The sequence below is a fragment of the Rhizoctonia solani genome, chromosome 10 (genome assembly GCF_016906535.1).
Source record: "Rhizoctonia solani chromosome 10, complete sequence".
In the NCBI taxonomy this organism is placed as follows: domain Eukaryota; kingdom Fungi; phylum Basidiomycota; class Agaricomycetes; order Cantharellales; family Ceratobasidiaceae; genus Rhizoctonia; species Rhizoctonia solani.
Genome location: NC_057379.1, coordinates 77,392 through 96,483, shown reverse-complemented (window position 1 = coordinate 96,483; position 19,092 = coordinate 77,392). Strand labels below are relative to the sequence as shown.

The window sequence follows — 19,092 nt, the reverse complement described above, 5'->3', positions numbered from 1 at the left end:
CCCACCAGCGTGTACCCACCTTACAGTGGTGTACAACAGGGCTCATAACCTGTTGAAATCTTATGTATATAGATGTATATATAAATGTATTACTAAACTAAACTAAATCGTATACAAAAGTAAAGACAGTAAAAAAGAATTAGAGAGAGAGGTGAGGATAGAGGGCTTGTGTGCGGGCCTTTATATATCCCAAGAAACCTACCAAGTCATATGGTAAATTGCTGCGCATATGACTGCGCACTGAATGACTTGTACTTACTGACTTGATTACTGCGCATAGAACATACTAGAAGAATCTAGTATTTACAAGATATTTCAACAAGCAAGTGCAAGCACAGGGGGTCATGTGTTGCATTTGATTTGCACACCACTGTATGTCAGGGTTTGCTGGAACACTTAGAGAGTTATCCCAGCCCCTATGGCAATGCTGTCTTGTAGTTTCCATAGGGGCTGGTCACAAGCCTAACCCTAGTATTGTCCACCTTACAGCCAGGCTGAATTTGATCACAAACATAACAGTCAACTATCAGCATATTTACAAACTACCATCACTAGACATTGATTTTGTAATGAATATACTATGCCTAACTGAACTTCACAATTTCCATTGCTTCCCATACAACCTATTCTGCCTTGCTGCACTAAAGGCTGGTTTCATTGCTAGCAAGGCTTCCGCGTTATCTTTACTTTTGTTACGCGGAAAGTCTTGCAGAATACTTGCAGTGCCTAGAATAGCCTTGTACTGCGCCTCCGCTTTATCTGAAATTACTCCAAATGCTTTGCCATTACACCCCTTGACTATTATCTGGTAGTGATGATCGTCAGGATGAATTGCTCTCGTTCCACTACGTGTGGGACCACGAGGCTCTTGAACAATGGTGACGGGTTCCCGAATGGACCCAGTAATGCCCAACTCGAACACAATTGATATTACGGGCAGCTTCAAATCAGGAACGGTGGTAGAGCGCTTGACGTTGCACTCCATAGGCCTTTGTCGATTCTTGAACTGTAGATTGATTGCCGACGTTGTGGATGGGTCGATCGGGCTTGTCGTAGATCCAATGTGGACCGGAATGACCGCATCAATAGATTCATGGCCGTCTTTAGCCTGTAATGCCATCCCACGTACAAGAGCAATAGCAAGTCCTGTTGAGGACAGCATATCGGCATCCTCAGCAAGGGCAAAGTGCGAGAAGAAAACATGGCAATTGGCGAACGCTTGGTTCAAAGTGGGCACACTCTTTAATCCAGTTAGAGATCTTGCTCCCTTGATAATGTCATGATGACTTGAGTGGAACAAGGCGAAAAGAAAATCCATAACTGGGATCGGCTTATGGTACCACGGCTCGCGATTACTCATTTTCCAGTCAATTTTCAAAGCAGCTTCGTATGCCGCCGTTATTAGTAGTCGGCCTGCAATCTCCCCGCGCTCTCCCCGAGCAAGAAGCCCTTTTTCAAATTCCTCAGATAGTCGCTTCGGTCCCAGCACAGCGATTCCTCCACAACCGGAGTTCAGGGCATTAAGGTACCGAGCAGCAGCCTCGGCTAGGATAGGTTCGGACGGGGCTCCAGTATGCATGTATCCTCGGTGTTCAGGGATCCAGTAAACCACGCGGAGATGAGATTCTACTAGCCTTGACTGTATAGAATATGTGGCATTATTGGTCGTGTCGAATGCGATACCTATCCGGATGCCCAATACAGCAAGGAGTGCGTCGCTGTTCCTGTCATTGACCCCAGAGGCCGTGAGTTTATCCACAGCCAAATCGAATATGTTCTTGTTTGGGTTGCTCTTGTAATATGAATACCAACTATTTGAACTCATTAATTCCGATCAACTGCTGATCAATTGAGCACCTACAGAGCACGGCCAAATCCCACCATCACTTTGGTCTTGGACACGCTTTCGAGCGATAAAATGTTTATATCATCTAGGACTGTCGATTCGTAGATGTCGAATGGTAGCTCCGTGAAAGGAGGTATCAACCTCAACCCGTTGGCCACCCGATTGGATGGAAAGCTGGTAGGTGGTGGAGCAAAGTTTTCCAGCCGAGAGTTGGTCGATAAAAATATGAAAAATAACCTATAGTCGATGAGACTGGCCATGGCTGTTCCAAGATTATGGTACTGGCTCCGCTCGTGTTCTTGATCTGGTGTTTTGACGGGCTCGGTCAGCGAATGAGCTTCATCAAAGTAGATCAAACAGATATTATCTTGATTCGAGGAGTCCGGTTGGATTAGCTCCAGAAGTGCTTGACAGCTTTTCTGCATGGAGGTCTCTATGTCTCTGAGGGAACCCTTGTTAATCTTGAAGTTCTGCTGATAGCATGAGTCGTGATCTATGGAAGAAATCCCAACGCTTACTGAGCTAGCTTGCTCGGTGTCTTCGATAACGCTGTCGTAAAGGCGCTTTCGCCCTATTCCTACCTCGACTATATTCTGCCCTCTGTTGAGATATTCAACCCAAGCAAGAGCTAAATCGGATCCAGTAGCACCCAAAAAATGACCTTGGACTACTTGGTGGATCTTAGCAAAAAGAAACTTGAAAAATATCATATAATCGACTTTCTGCTGCTTGTCGCTTAGACTCTGGCGCTTCAAGAAGAATTCGCGTATGTTTTTGTCCGGTGGCGGATATGCTACAATGACAAGGGTCTAGTTATGCTATGATCATCACGACAGATGACTCACTTATGCGACCTTCTGGTAGTTTTTCACGAATGTTGATAGGGATCGTGAATACCATCTTTGCAGCTTCTTCTACCATCCTTGACTTGCCCATGCCGGATGACTGAACGACCGAGATAGACCAATTATATGGCTTGTTAGCGGCAGCGTACCCCGTTGACAAGTGTCTCTCTTGATTGAGGGTATCGATAAATAGCTTGGCCGTGTTGCCGACGTAGAGGTCTTCGAATGCTGACTCAAGACCTGGGGCAAACGATATCGTCTATGATCAACAATCCAGAAAGAAATATTAAGTAAATAGCTCACTATGCTTGATTCTACTCGGCTTCATGGTGCCTAGTTTTTGAGATTGATTGAATGGCATCAGAGCTAGAAATGACGAATGTTACATCCACGAGTGCACAATATTCTGAGTAGAACTGCGATCCCCACTTACGATGGTCCATTAGCTCTTCATAATTCTTGGAGGTGTAAGCCAATGAAAGGGCGTCCAGGAGCTCGAAGTTATCCAGCACATATTGATGGCATTCTGATATCCTCATGGGTATTTTGTCCTCACCGAAGTGTATTTCCAGAAGAATATGAAGAAGAGTGGCAGCATCATTTCCTATGAAGCACCGCGACGATACAAAGAGTTTATTCGGATTGTTGGCCTTCCGTTTTTGAATCGCATTCATAACTCGGGTATTTAGCTGAAGCTTCGCCTGGTGAACATTGCTTAGAGATGCAGATTGAGGGTCTTCATGCGTGGGGTCGACGTCCATTGGGGGACTCATTGTGGTGAGACACAAGATCCTCCAGTCAGCTGATAACCTCTAACTTACTCAGCAGGGTCCCTGCGTCACTCTCAAAATTATCAATCGCTATATATACTTATTCCTTTATATTTACTTCTTTGAGAACCTTATGAAAAATCAAGCGACAACATCTGTGAGTCTAGCAAATGATCGCCAACGGATATTCGGAAGCCTTTTGCAGGAGGAGGACAGCATGGGTTCCAGCTATTAGGAAAAATATGTATACAAGTGGCGTAATACCAGGCATACATGTATACCCACAATTAATAGGGGCCCGGGCTGAAGAGTGAGGTCCTTTCCGGTATTAACCTTTACATCCCGGACTTCTTCCGGTTGTAGGCGTTCATGGAGGAAAACTCTCCAACTATAACTGAGAAGAGCAGCGATATGCATATATATATGAACCTGCGCTCTGTGTCTGGGTCGTACTTACTACGAGAGTGACTGGCAGCGACGTTTCTCTGGATCTTGCCGCCACATACCTGTACCTCAGGTGCGGTCATCATCAAGCCTGCGCTTTGCATCTGAAAGTTTGACCGCAAACTCCCTTTGGTCAGTGGGCGTGAGTTTCAAGTTCATGTACTTGACCCGATGGTGGTGCGGTAAGCCTGGGTTACTAGGCTTGAGCGTCACGCTATAGGAAGTCTTTGCTCCGAGACTCACACATAGGCAATAGGCCGGTGTTCACTTCCGCTGAATACCATTTTGCCCGAATCGGAAGTCCAGGCGCGAGGAGACCGCTTTCTGAAAATCAAAGGAATATAATTGGAGTCAGACATTCAAAATACGATAATTCTTCGACTAATAAAATACAAACACCCGCGACCAAGAATAGTGAGAACGTACAGTATGAACAGAAAGTGAACGAGAAGAAACAAGGGTAGCGGATAAATTAGCTTATACTTCAACAGCCATGTCGATATCAAGCTCCAGTGGTCGCACGGCCTTGGCGAGCGCTGTTCAAGATGTCTTGTGAACTGGCCGGTCGAACCCCGACATATGACTGGATGGGCGGCCTTGGAGCTTCGGCACTCGTGCTGTTAATAGAAGACTCCTTGGCCAACGTTACGGAATCGGGGGCAGGCGAGCCAGTTACCGAAGCCCCGGTGGAGTGCGGGCGATTGACCGAGTGGAGAGATGCGGGGGGATGGTACGTCGGCATTGGCGCATATTGATACCCATGAGCAGCAAAGAAGTGTGGGTGTGGATGATAACCATGCTGCGTACCGTAGGGTGGGTAGGGATATGGGTATTGCATCGGGACGGGGAGAGGAACGGTGAAGCCTGGGTGAGGCTGCGGAGGTTGATACGATTGAGATGGCGGCGGGGACGGACCGAGGGGGTATGGCGGAGGATATGGGTAGAACTGGTATGGCTGGAAAGAATATCGAGTCGATTGTGAACTGGTGGGATTGGGTGTACTGCGCGCGGACTTGGCGGATTGGTCGGCGGAGGGGGAGGGCTTGAGCGCTGACGGAGCCGCATTCGGACTATTGGTATCCCGTTGAGTCGGCGGGGGACTAGGATACGAACCGGTGAGATCTATCGTATACTGCAACTTCAGATCACGAGACCACACAATGATGATAAGTAAACAAGGCTCACCGCTCCCTAGCGTTTCTCCTTCCACCTTGCCCGGCTTCTCCTGCACCTCCCCATCATCAGTCCATACTACGCTCGTATACTTGAACTCTTTTGTTGACCCTTGATCCCACATGACTTCCACCGTTCTTCGGTCTTCGTACACGTTCACGAGTGTTACAGCAAATACCCCACCCGACCCTCGTACCTTGATGCGCGCCCATTGCTTTAGCGAACCGATATCAGCATCGAGCTTCTGCTGTTTGTCGGCTTTGCGGGCTTCGACCAACAGCTGTGAAGGGTAAGAATAAGGTCACACTTGACACCTGATCACTTACTGGGTTATGCTGGGGACACAGCACAGTCACTGCCGGCTCCTTTAACTCGAGCCCCTCACCGGGTTGCTTCGTCTCATCTGCAGACTCGATCGTATACTCGACGTCCGGACTGTCCCTGGCACAGCTAACGTGAAAGGCCTTCGAGCAACGACCCTTGCCGCACTGAATTTTGGCGCCATGTAGCTTGGATGAAACCTTGGTACACAAACTACATTTCTAAACAACGTGTAAGTGGGATGCCATTCGACATTTCGGAAGCGACTTACGAGCGTCCACCTATCCTTGACAATATTCTCCACCCCGCAAACATACTTCTGCCCTTCGATAGATCCAATCCAAGTTTCGGGGACTGCCTCTGCACACGCCTGATGAATCCTCAAATCCTCCGCCTTTTGACCCGCATTCATGCCCCGCCGAGTTGGACTCGCACCCTCTCTGGAAGATTCGTGGACAGGTAATAGCCCTTCGATGTCCTCTGACGCACACAAATAACACGGGAAACTTGTTTGCGCGGGTAACCTCAGTTTGGGGAGAGAACTAGTCGAGGACCTTGAGGGTGATGTGGTGCGACGAGTAGGTGACGGGGGCGGGAGCGAGCGATTATTCCTCTCTGAGGGGGGTATAGATGGAGCCACAAGCTTGGGCACATTCGTACTAACGGGCTGTGTTCGGGCACGATAAGGTGAACGACTACTGTTGGCGAGCGTTGCGGGAGGCCGTATTTTGATCTTAATCGTGGGTAGCTGTTCGAGTTGTGCAGCGGTCGCGAAAGGTGGATCTGGTTCGCGAATACGAATTCGTTTGGGGAAGGGATCATCGGCAGGGTGAGATTTTCGTTTCAGGGAGGGATTGTAGTTGAATGGTGGGAGGGGAATGGGATTTTTCCGAGCCTCGTATTCAGAAATAAGGGCGTCGACGTCGAACCGAACACTGGCGAGGAGTAAGTGACCAAGAACCACCAAAAGAATGAGATGTTTACGAACCTATCTCCTACACATTTACAGTACTGCGCCCGCCTCCCGAGTTGAATCCAGCTTTCGAGAGCGAAGTTGACAGACTCAGCGCAGTTGAAGCCGACATTGAACCCGGCGTGGTATCCTCGAGGATAAGTAATCACAAATTCGCCTATATGGGTATGCCGAGTACGTCATGGATAGGATATATGGAATAAGCCCAGTAGTAGCAAAAAGACGAATTAGTTTTGGGTATCGATCACAAAAGAGACAACCACTTACCTTGGTGCTGTACCAAAGTATTTGGCCGGCAGTCCGCTTCTGCGAGTATAGCAGGCGAGGCCAGGAACGATTTATGTCGCATAAACTGCGAGCACTCTGCTGCCTCGGCCGAAAAATGTTCTGCATAGTATATTAATAGAGGTGTGGCTCGAGCAGCTCTCACTACTCACTTCGCATCGTAGCTTCGAATATATCGGCGCGCTGGCTAGGAATAGCATACCAGTATTTGGGAGCGCCCCAGTGTATGTAGTTGATGGAATATAAATCCATGTCTTCAACGTGCCAAGCAAATGTGGCTCTCCACATCCCTGTTTCGCACGTCAGTAAAGACGGGCGGAAGATATTGGGGGCACTGACCGAAGTATAAATAAGGGGTGTTGACCCCTGGGATCTTCTCCCCATGTGGCATTACCCTCTCCAAGAGATTGGGTAAATGAGCAACATTCCATGTATTCATTTCGGGGTCGAAGAGGGTGCCTTGCATGTCAGCTCCATACATCGGGTCTTTTCCGAGACCACAGTTCCTCCAAAAGTGGCGCTCGAGTGCACGGCAGACGGCGGGAGTATAGTCTTCCGGAACGGTATTGTCAGGAAGCCATTCGGTAAAGGGATCTAATGTTTTGTAAAAATCGGGTTCGGGAGCATGAATTGTAGCGGAACGAGTTCGGGAAGGAGTCGGCTTGCGCTCGTCGATGGTGCGTAATGCATCGACAAGGGCAGCGCGTTCTTGCTCATCTTCTACGGAGTCTTCTCCCTTGCGAGCTCTCTTACTCCGACGAGTGTTGAGTTCTTGTTGTACAATGTCACGGGGGGCGGGTGCTCGAAGGCCATCTCGGAGACAGGCGCTCGCCCAATCGCGGACCGAGTATGTGTGGCGGCGCTCCTCGTTTTGCTGGCGATAGAGACCAGTCCTGCCGATAAAATGTTGTTCGATTGGGTTCTTTAATTTGACTGCTGAGAGACGTTCGGTTGTGGAGGAGAGGCCGTCTCGCCTATTAATAATCGATATCCGAGGCTAATTAGCAGCACGCGGAGAAGCACGGATGATGTACTTGCCATTCCTTGGGAGGAATAACCTTGACTATACCACTGCGTCTGCCCCAGGGCTCAATGCTCTCCATGTATCGCTCGAAATCGGAAAACTCGTGAAGCGTGGGACGAAAGACCGGGATGCCTCGCGACGCCCGAGGATCTTCGGCGGGGTCGAGCAGTGCATCAGCAAATGCTTCGTCATCCAGTTTCGCCAGTTCCTCGTCGCTCAGTGGCTGGTGTGTGTCGAGGGAAGGGTCATCGCAGCCAGAGTTGGGATAAAAGAACGCAGGCTGAACAATCGCACGACGCCGAGCCCGTTCTTGCTCGGGCGTCAGCTCTGGTGTTGATTCGCGGGACGATGGCGGGGAATGCATCTGTCTTGTCTCAAAAATATCTGCCAAATGGCTGTAGTCTGGTGGGAGGGGCCGAGTCGGGCCCGCGTTGTGCATTCGGCTGTCGGTGGTGGTGGTCGTCAGCTTACACAATACCTCCATCTAATCAGATACGTTAAATGACTGCATGGCCACGTGACCCCGCACCTGATACCCACATCATCTCTCCCCCACATCGCAAATCCTGCCTTCTAGCTCACAAACGTGGCAATGGCCAGGCCTTTTCTGACTTGTGCCAACTACTCATCTTCTCGAGGCAACATCTCGCTCTCTTGGCCTGTCGCAACTTGACTCTCGGCATCATCTGACACATACTGCTTCCGCGAAAATTATTCTTCCTTGAGGGCACTTTGGGCGCCTTTAATTGTCTGATTATCCCAAGTCTCTACTTTTATACCTTCACGTCTTTCTTAAGCCTACTCTGACGAGCCTCATCTGCCTTATGACGATGGTTCGAGGTCGAGGTCTGGATGGTTCCCGCGCGCCAACCCGCCGCATTTAGATTGATTCTTGGCACACTCTCGAGCTGTACTGTTCTCGTTACATAATGTCTCCCAGGACCCCTTTTACGATTAGGCACCCATTGCATCTCTGGTATATCACTTCAAGTCAACTTGCTCACGCTTCCCAAGATGCCGGCATATGTGCAACTCTTCAATGGCGTTCTCATCGTCGGGTTCGATGAACTTTCCGTGGGTTTTCTCATTAACACGGGTCTCTAGGCTCAGCTACAAGACGATTCGTAAGTACACAGTCTATCCACTCTAGTTCTATGCCCCGCTGATATCAGCCTCTACTAGTTTGTCTTCTACTCGCCAGCCACCTATTACATTCGGGTAAATTTGCAACTCTCAGTAAGGACCGTTGTCTAAAGTAAATCCTCTCCAATTATTTCATCTTATCGACTTGCCAAATCGTGGCCAGCTCATTACGGGGTGCTACCATCGACTTTGTTGTTGTAGTGCATGATTCCCTCCCATAGCCCGAATGCGAACGAGCCTACGACCTTGACCTCACGATTTGGCCTGTCTAATGGCAGATTGTAAAAATATCCCATTATATAATATGAATCAATCTTTGAGTACCTTTTGTCCTTCTAAAGTATTCTCTACTACGGCTTCAGAAGCCAGCAATAGCTGGCTATGGGAATACCACGTGACAGGCTCTTCCTACTTCCTCCCACCACTGGTGGGTTGAGGGCTTGGCCTCACCCTCTCCCGCCGCTCTACCCACCCTTCCCCTATCCCTCCTACCCTTTCTCTGTTTGCGGACAGAGCCCTACTCTTTGGCCGCTGTGCGGCCCCACCTTCTTCGGTGCTTTCGGGCACACCTACCGGTTCTCGGACGTGCCGAAAGGCTGACTCAGCCACTTCAAGATGCAGAACGGAGAGATGGACTTGAAGATACGGACTGGGCCCCTACAGCTTTTGGCTCTCGGGCGGACTGGAATCGTGATTTTGACTTTATTTTAATTATTGGGGTTGTTGCATGTGTTGTTTTGGGCTCTAGCCCCACGGTGTTTGCCTCGTTCGCATGTCCGTGTAATAAATTGAATGTCAAAAAAAAAAAAAAAAAAAAAAGGAATACCACGTGATCCTGTGGCGACCATTGCATTATTCGGGTTGTTGTCAAATCCTCAAAATGACCAGGTCCAATAGTGAATGTTGGACATCCCCATGTCGGCTCCTCGGTGCAAAACTTGCGAAGCTAGGTCAGATTAAGCGCGATAAATGCTTAATTAATGCTAATTAATGCGACTATAGCAACAAAAAGTGTGATGGAACGCGAGGTCCAACCGGGTGTCGAAGGTGTGCCCAAGCAGGCCTCGAATGCGGGGGATATTCGTCCGAGAGGGTTCCGAAACCCGAACGCGGTCTTAGGGGCAAGGCACCAAGATCAAGACAGCTTGTTCCTAGCGGCATCGCACTCTCTGATCCTGTTCTTCCGGCCCCTGGTAATTCTAAACCAGCAGATACTCCTAACCCCTTATTGATTCCCGAGGTTCCCTCGCCTCAAGGCGCTTCGGGATCTGGGGAACATCCTTCTGCCGATCTCTTGATTTCGTCGGTAGCTCCTGCCGGGCGACACCGTGTCGATCTAGATCACCCCTCGAGTGCCTTGATCCATCAAGGAAAATCCTTTCCAGGGACAGCCGAGCTTTATCCTACTCCCCCAGCCGACAACTCTAACATCCCGCTATACAAAGAAAAGACCTCTCCTATCGCGCAAGCGCCAACTTCTTTGTTCAAGGACAGTCCATTCGAATTCCACACTCAGATTGATGGGGGTGCCATAACCCTCGCCCAATCAAATTTATTCAATCAAACAACCCTTTCATGTGGGGAAACTGTAACTTCAACTTGGGCGTCGTCGGGCCTCGAGTCATATGCTTCACCTGGTGTCAGTTCAAGGGACTATTGGTTCGGCTCTACGCTTGGAGAACGCCCCAATGCACAACCGGATTTAGATTTGATTACCAACTCTCCCATCTATCTCGAAGACGAAAACGTTGACACGGAGAATCTTCAGTCGCTTCGAGTAGAATTGCTCGACGGATTAGTATTGGATAGAGAAATCGAGAGTAACACCGTTTCGTTTCTCATACATTCTTGTAAGTTTATTCCCTTGCTTGTCTATAACACTTGGTCCGAGTTCCTATTTCCCTTTCAGTCACGTCCTGGATGAGCCGATTTCTATTCGAGCCCGCCCGCGTTATCCCTTTCTTTCGAGAGGCTATTATTCGCGGCCACTCACTGGGTCACGAAAAACACCAGAGATTGGTTTTGACCGCCAGCGCCGTATTAGCCGTGTCTGAATCTACCAACTACGATACGGCTCCGTTTACAATTCTTTACAACCAGTCGTTAAAGGGCGTGGTTGAGGCCCGCGCCCGTGGCAATGTTACGCGAGAAACCGCAATTGAAGCTATGGAGTCCTGTCATGAAGTTCGCAAATGGTCTTTTTTAGTCTACTTATTGCTGACAGACGAAACAGGTTATTTCGATAATGTGCAAGATTTGCCCTCTTGCGAGCATTCTCAATACAATGGATCTATATGCCCCTATCTTCCGGCGCGCCTGTCCAGAACCAGACAACGAGCATGTCAATTTACCAGGGATACTTACTGGTTTCGAAGTTCATCTCAAGCTCTACGCTACTATGGATGTTCTTCTTAGTGCTGTTACCTCTCGTCCAATGTTTTTCAGATACAATCTCGAGCCTCCCTCCCCACAGGCTGAAGCACTTCTCAATTCAGAAGACGGACCTGGGTTAAGGTGGTTAGCGGGCGTGCCCGATCGCTTAATAGTAACATTTGCAAGGATGAACACCCTTCTGGAGGATTACGGGAATCGCGTCGATCCTGAAATTGTGCAAGGGATGAAGGAAGAAATCCTTGCTTGTGCCACTACGTGCTATTCTGGCCCCGCGGCCGATCCAGTCTTGGTCCTTGGCAGAATTGTGGTCCAGGAGAGTTGGAAGCTAGTTGCATATATCTACCTTTATATGGTAGGCGAGCTGTTCTAGTCACGCGCTTTGGCTTAAATTATCTTAGGGGTTATGTGGAGCTGATTCCTCTGACGCGCGGGTTGTCAAGCTTCGAAAAAGATTCATCTCGCTTATAGAAGGTGTTAGGCCTCGCAGGAACCCAGATACGTTCTTGGTTGTCCCCCTGATGATTGTACGTCAATTCCTTACTTCCATCCAGATCTTGCTGTTGATCATCATACCGCAGCTTGGCGTCGCGACCACCTGCCCCACCGACCAATCCATTATCCTCTCTCGACTCTGGGGAATCTCCGAGTGCAGCAAGCCAGGTACACTGGGAAATGACATGATCAGGATGTTAAATAGTATTTGGACATCAACCAAGAATAGACCAGCTGTATGGACTGACGTCCGGGAAGCGTGTTTGCACATTGCAGGCATGTGAGTATAGGGGTATGCAAGGTAATTTTTTGCATGGATATTCGTGTCCTATAAATCATTTCTGAAGCTCCATATTTCATGATTCCACCACTAGTCTCAATTGGCTCAAATGCTCCCGTCGGTCTGTCTCTCTCCAAACTTTGGCCTAACTTCTGTATACGTTTGCCCTTCCATTGTTGTTCGGTTCACGAAGCTGTAGGACGATTTGCTAGGTGCGTTCAAGCAACGCTATTCTGAATTGAAATGATATGATATATGCGCTTTCCTCCAGTTTTGTAACCCAGTTCAGAGTTATTGTAGCTGGCGTGAGCAAACAAAACCTTTGACAATATTTAAGAAATACGGCGCTTAGATATGGCGACTAACCAAACCATGAGCGCTGGTAGCTCTGGTTCTGGAAATCGCATTAGGCTAATAACAGTACTGAGAGGTAAGGGCTATTAAGTAGAGAGTGCTCTGTATAATAGCAGGTTGAGAAAGAAAGATCCTTCTGCAAGATAATTATCGGTCCTTGTTGAGCGTGCAACGATATTTGAACCATCAATCTTAAGTATATAATCTGTCCCCGACTGCACTGTATATGATTAGCTTGGTTGAGTCAAATACGGCTATACGGCCTCCAAAACCCTAGCCGGCACTTGGTCATCTGCAAAGTTTGGTCGCAGGTTATGTCTTCCTGGCTTTTGGATGAAATCATTCCCGAGTGCAGGGGCTATAAAAGCAATTCTGTTGTGTTGAGGTCCACGTTAGTATTACGTCCTAGTGATCAAATGTTACTGATATTTTATATGTTCAACAAAACTAGTTGGGCAGCACCCGCTGTTACATTACAAATAACCCTCTATTGAATTGCACCGTTCATCCGCAGCAACCACGGGCACAGTCTGATATAAAAGCTGAGGCCAAGGGAGATATTAATCTTTTCCGAGTGGATCTTCCCTCTCCATGCTGCTCTGAAACATACCAAAAGTACCATTTGATGTATCTGAGACAGTGGCTCCCGCTTGTGATGTCTCGGGTCGGATCTGGAGACAATCGCTATAAATTCATCTACAGTACGGTGCACATCAGGTTTCCTCGTTGACTCCAGCTTCAGGATACCCCACGACACTCGAGAGCTCAGCCTTATAAACACTTCTCTTCTCTTCTCTGCGTCTTCAATCCGATAACCTTGCTATACCGTAGCCAGCCGGGTTATGCTTTACCACTGCGAAAACGTCATTCAAAGGTCTCGTCTTTCGTGGTTACATCATGTGTCGTATTTGAACAGTCTTTGGGTTCTTGGGGCTGATTTTGGTTCCTCTGCGTATCATCCCTGCCTTCGACCTTGGCTGGACATGTCGAGTTTGCCTGGACTTCCCGCTTTGTGAACAATCATACGCGTAATATGCTCGGCTACCTCGTGTTACAGTGATGCAGTATTACTGATGAAATAGAATTACGTTATTAAACGATTCTCACTTCTTCAGTATTCTCAGCATGGAGCTAGGCCGGACTGCATGTGCTATAAGAAGAAAGGGCTCTTTAGATCCAAGGCGGCCACGCAGGCTCGTATGTACGGCTTACTCACCAACCAAAGCCATGCGCACCCCTGCTCAGGTTTTCCAGTAGCTAGTCTATAGGAGTACGCAGCCAGGAATTTGGATCATGAGCTCTCTTGATGCCCTCGAATATTACTGGCTATCGCTCTTCTCTTTGGAATGCCTTATCTATGCTATCATTTTAGAGTGTGGAAATTGCAGATAGAGTGTCAAATGCTGTCTAGGGCCTTAAATTGCTTTAATAATGACGCTAATCGAGCGTCTTCTTGCGCCAGTAAGAAGATTCTAGGAATATCCAGGTCTAGATATTCGCGATCTTGCGCTTTTATTTGGACACCATGCTGGTGTGCCGATCGGATAATACTGCGCGTGTCGAAACACGAGTCGCTCATGCTCACCTTAGTGGAAATTTCACATTGCCTTGTGACTCATGTCGGTTCTTCGGATTTATGCTATGTTTACGGCCCAATCCAAGAGGAAGAAGGATAAGCGACGCGATCCTATCGCAACCGATGACTCCAAGCCAGTTTCTTGTAGAAGAGACGAATGTTAGATATGTGCGTACAAAATATAAGCAAATAGATCGCTACACCACACACCAGGTTCGATGGTGAACAGGAAAATCCATTTTGGGACGTGTATGCGCGGTATTGGTGGTTAAGCTTTGGAAATAAAGCAGGCTTGCCACCAACTTACCGTACAATTCTACCCAGTGAGTATGTGGCGCCCTATTCACATACAATATCAGGCAGTTAGCCCACTAAAAAGACGAAGCGCAAAAACAGAGTGAATGGATCCCTCTTGGATTGATCAAAATCCAGGAAGGTGGGGAGGTTCTCACAGTCTATTTATGAGACAATAGAACTCGTGCTACCATATTCATAGACGTGCACGCCAGCTGGCATAGATGGTATCCTGTCCGATTTGATGCGGCCTTGCCTTAGAAGGTTCTATCCCTGATCTATACATGTAATTTACTATTTCAGACTATTGTAATTAAGCAATACTTGTTCAGAGTGATTGTTAAATAGAGAAAAGACTCGTACTTCACATAGTTTTCATATTGATTGAGAGCATTGTCCAGACAAGGGAGCCTCGCGTGGATATGCCGGATTAAAATTATCCCGGACCTGGAAGTGCTGATAAATCAGCACGTGACCGCACGGCTGACACTGCCATCTTCTGGAAATCCTGACGTGTGCACAGACCAGCTGGCGTTGATCAACGTTGTTTCGGCGCCGTCGAGCAGCAGACCATGATCATCAAGGACCAGTCCTCGGCAGGATGGAACTACTACGAGGCCAGTACCGACGATGGAGCGAGTTCGAGTCGGATGTCACACCTACAGCATGAACCGGACCACGATAGAGATGCACAACGACCACCCTCTCCTCCTCATCAGATCCATACCATCCACTCCCCTTCCTCCGACTCTCCCGCCCAAAGACGACTTGGTCTAGCCGCCTTTGCATCTACTCTCTTTGTCGTTGTCATGTCTGCCGGCTTAGCGACTCTCTTTCTGTTGCTTATTATTTTGTCTCAAGTATCCAACGTGTCGGACCCTGCGGCATTTGTCGTACGAGAACGGGTATTTTCCTCGAATGACCTTGAATCATCATCGCTCTCTGCACTTGCCGTGTCTACAGCAATCGTAAGTGTCTATTCTTTCTTGGTCTACACGCCTGACGTCACACTCTGCTAGTCCCATTTTCTCAGCATTACCACACCCCTTGTTCTTTCCCTACTGGCCTATCGCACTGCTTATCTTTGGATTCAAGCTCAATCCTCCCCAGCTGCGGATGAGGAAGGAGTTGCCAGTCGCCTGCCCACCCCACTTCAGTACGTCTGCTTTCCCGCCCCCTTAATTTCTCCTCTCTAACCTACCTTTTCCAGCTACGGCCTTCTGGTTCGCATCCTCAATTCAAGCACCATCCTGAACCTCGGTCCCTCAGCCGCATATTTCCTACCGCGTCTTCGCTGGCGTCGAAGTTCGGAGAGCACTACCACCATATCCCCGCCACGCTTACTTCGAGAGGCATTCGCAACTGCCTTTTTCGTCTATGTTCTTTCGCACACGATTGGCCTTGCCGACATATGGCTTCATTCAGTTGCTTCGGTAGGGATCGCCGATATGCCCACTCCTTCGCGAGAACTACCCAGGTTCAGTATGGTCTTCAACCAGAGTCTTTGCGACCCCTCTACCGGTCTTCAATGCATGCACTTCTCTGACCATTGGGGTAATTCCAATGTGGTCCGGACAGGCGAACTCGTCGCTGCCAATTCCACTAACTTCGCCAACATGTCTGTAATCAGCCTCGCGGAAGAAAATTACACTGCTATCCTTACTCCATCGGACTTCATACGAGAGTGGAATTTTTCGGCTAGCACATATGGAGCAAGAGCTCAGTGTTATCCCATCTCGAACTACTGTGCCGAAACTGGCTGCGATTCTCCCTTTGTCGGAGGTCCCGCAGTAGATGCAGGAATGAGTCTCGCAACTTTGAGCTTCCCCAAGACTAGCTCAAAGGTCGCCTCGCGAGGGCCAGGATTTGGCGACTATCGTGATATGCCTCGCGTCATGGCTCATGTCGGCAATGTTACTGTCGGCTCGCCTACTGGTATCCCTGCTTCCGTTGCGAATGCAATTCCTCCAAATCCCGGCCCGGTTCTTATCAAACTCCGCTGGACCGACACCCTTCCTCCACCCTACTCTTTCGAACGTTCCTTGTCTCAGCCTCTATTCGAAGTCGATATGCTTCCCAGTAGGGCTTCAGATGAGGAATTTCAGTCACGCTACGTAACTATTCTGTATGCTCAGTGCGAACTCGAATTCGTCAGAGTTCGTTACGGCTACAATCAACAGCATCAATTCCAGGCACAGCATATTCAAGGGCTGAAGGACGACGCTTCAATGACTGCCGTTTTATGGTCCCCACTAATTTGGCAACAATTCACCGATCAGGTACGTTTAATCAAACTCTGGTTGACGTCGTTAATCCTCACCCCTATTTTTGTTTTTATTTAGCTCATCAACAATATCCGTCAAGGGTGCCTCACTGACTATTCTTTGGAAGGCACCATGGCAATTCTTGGACAAGAGCTGTCACGTCTGGCAGTTGGAGCATCGGCTGGGTTATTTATGCGCACCAACGAGTCCGTCGCCGATGCCAGCACCATCACTCAAGTATTAGTCGGCCGCTACCCACGTACCCCGGTTTATGTCTTTGCTGGGTTGTTGTACGCCTATGCCGCCTTTGCCATCGTCCTGTTCTTATCTACGGCGGCTTGCACCTCGGACGTTATTAAGTTCCGTTCCGATCTTGACGACTTGAATAAAGAAAGGGTCGATGGGGCTGGGACAAAACCTCCAAAAGCCTATACTGCTCTGGAGCTCGCTCAACGTCGACTCGTTGATCCTGCAACCCTCATTGCCGAGCAATATGTTTGGGCACCACATTCATCGCCTTCCAAAGCAAGCGCAATGGCCACGCAGTTACGAACGGCGGATATGTTTGGGGTTGGCGAACCTAGCAAGACGTCCTCCGCACCCGACCGGTTGTTCGTTGGGCTAGGTGGGCCGTATGCGGATAACGGTGACCCACGCTTTGGAGTCTGGCGCCGACCCAAGCGACAAATCGATACGGAATCTGATCGTCTGACGTATGTGCCGGGAGTGCCGTCGTCTCTTGGTATGACGAATCCCGAAATGATCGAAGGCACAACCCTAGTTGGGAGCACACTCCTCTCCGAACAGAACGGCATGCCTCCCGCTTATGCAACTTTAAGCCGAGGTACTCGAAGTCGTTCCGATGGATCCGAATACGTCCTGGAGCATGCCGCCCGACACACACAAAGCTCAGGATTGGTAGATACCCGAACGCGGGTAGAAGGTCGGCACGTTGATCTCAACCTTGGTCCGGAGAGGAGGCCGTTGCCCGAAAAGGACTGGCCTGCTCTGGCGAGAGTTCCTTCCAGCGCATCTTCGCAAGGAAGTAGCAGCACAATACGGACTGTTAGGAGATGTACTGGGGTTTAAAACGGCCACTTCTTCCTAGGTTTTCCCTATATGCACATTTCTTCTTGTTTTTCTTTTCATCGAACAATCTCATACATCCTCTCTTCGCGTTATCTTGAGTTTTCACCTTGCTTCGCTCTCGGGTTTTTTTGTCCCTCACGCTTTGTATTCATATTGAACTCATGCTTGATAGAGCCCTGTACCGCTCCGTGCCCATATCATAAACAAATAATGTATCGCGAGTTCAACCAACCAAGACACCATCATAGTAGTAATCCTGTACTTTAGTGTTTACCGAAAACATCTAAACTATCACCTTACATTTTAGCTGTAATTATTATATTTCCTCACTTCGTTTGGCTTTGTAATACATACACCTGTACAGCCATTCCGGGTTATATACAATTCTGCAAGTAAGCTTATTTCGGAAGCGATTTTTGCCACGAGACCTGCCTTAACATTGCGGACACATCATGATACCAAGATGGTGCCCTTGGCTTTACCGTCGAATGACTAGCTTGAGGTTCCCGTGAGGTCGTGTCACCATGTCCCGGGTATCCCAAGTCTTTCAAGTCTTCCATTGTAACACAAGACAATTTCAATCTTCATGAGCGTCCCGAAGTTTCTGGTATACATCGCTTGCCCTCTTCTCTACCTCCAAGGGAGTCGGGCGCTTCTCGGGGCCGAATTCCCAGCAGGCCAGAAGTAAATTCCATAGTTCGTCACCATTCCTGCTGCTGGTAGGCATATAAGTCACCGACATGGGAGGGATGTTTCCTTTGAGTATTTCTCCGAATACGGCCAGTTCACGAATGATATGGTTGTATGGCTGCTTCTCTGTGATGATGTCCTAAGGCAATCTGGATAACACGATGAAATCCGAGATGGCGGAGTGCTATTCAGATAGTCTCACCAGAATAGTCTATGTATAGCATATGATCAAACTTTTGAAGAAGATGGCAGTGACTCATTATACCATTCTCGGTGCATATATATCTACTTGCATGTTCACTCTTCCGTCATGAGATGAAATAAGCTTGGGTGCCTAAGTAATAAAATAAAACTTAGACTCGAGTCACGAACATGATGAATAAAGAACGGCGCAGCACCCAACGCATGCTGAGATTATGTTCATTATATGTTCTGGTAAATTAGAGGGTGTATTGATTCAGTACTACATTCCCAAAATCGGCAGGTTTTGCGACTCCATCTTTGGACACCAGGACATTCAACTGTTAGCCATTAATAAATTCGACTTCTACAAGATTTGTGACTCACTCCTTTCAGATCACCGTTGATAGCGGGCACACCCCTCCAGTATTAATACGATTTAGCCTCTGACTACTACCGTCAGTCGTCTCCTTCATAGGAAGATATTACAATTTCCGGTGCCATACGTATACATATAATATGCAGTAGAAATCCTAACCTTAGTAGAGTGGCGCTTTCCTGGATAGAAGGAAAGTCTTTGAAAACCGCGAGTGATAGATGAAACACATAATCTAATCAGTTGAACTGGTCAATCTTGGCCTCTATTTCGGCCAGT

General features: G+C 48.4%; 4 protein-coding genes across 4 annotated transcripts; 1 reads left to right on the top strand and 3 right to left on the bottom strand.

Annotated features, from left to right (window-relative positions):
• Positions 1–595: 595 nt before the first annotated feature.
• RhiXN_08230 (jumonji family transcription factor) lies at positions 596–3,452 on the bottom strand (the record flags this gene model as incomplete). Its single annotated transcript, XM_043328046.1, has 6 exons — positions 596–1,811; positions 1,862–2,316; positions 2,365–2,639; positions 2,692–2,931; positions 2,995–3,057; positions 3,125–3,452. The coding sequence occupies 6 exons, from the start codon at positions 3,450–3,452 to the stop codon at positions 596–598; spliced, it is 2,577 nt and encodes an 858-aa protein (XP_043183431.1).
• Positions 3,453–3,974: 522 nt separating this feature from the next.
• On the bottom strand, positions 3,975–4,264 carry RhiXN_08229 (uncharacterized protein; the record flags this gene model as incomplete). Its single annotated transcript, XM_043328045.1, has 2 exons — positions 3,975–4,101; positions 4,149–4,264. The coding sequence occupies 2 exons, from the start codon at positions 4,262–4,264 to the stop codon at positions 3,975–3,977; spliced, it is 243 nt and encodes an 80-aa protein (XP_043183430.1).
• Positions 4,265–4,407: 143 nt separating this feature from the next.
• RhiXN_08228 (JmjC domain, hydroxylase) lies at positions 4,408–8,120 on the bottom strand (the record flags this gene model as incomplete). Its single annotated transcript, XM_043328044.1, has 9 exons — positions 4,408–5,027; positions 5,091–5,358; positions 5,405–5,620; positions 5,671–6,334; positions 6,388–6,529; positions 6,640–6,759; positions 6,810–6,947; positions 6,997–7,631; positions 7,681–8,120. 9 exons carry the CDS (start codon positions 8,118–8,120, stop codon positions 4,408–4,410), a joined length of 3,243 nt encoding a protein of 1,080 aa, XP_043183429.1.
• Positions 8,121–9,724: 1,604 nt separating this feature from the next.
• Positions 9,725–17,567, top strand: RhiXN_08227 (Fungal specific transcription factor domain; the record flags this gene model as incomplete). Its single annotated transcript, XM_043328043.1, has 10 exons — positions 9,725–9,774; positions 9,827–10,674; positions 10,734–11,008; positions 11,058–11,570; positions 11,617–11,742; positions 11,797–11,990; positions 14,738–15,182; positions 15,234–15,370; positions 15,425–16,493; positions 16,557–17,567. 10 exons carry the CDS (start codon positions 9,725–9,727, stop codon positions 17,565–17,567), a joined length of 4,668 nt encoding a protein of 1,555 aa, XP_043183428.1.
• Positions 17,568–19,092: the final 1,525 nt, after the last annotated feature.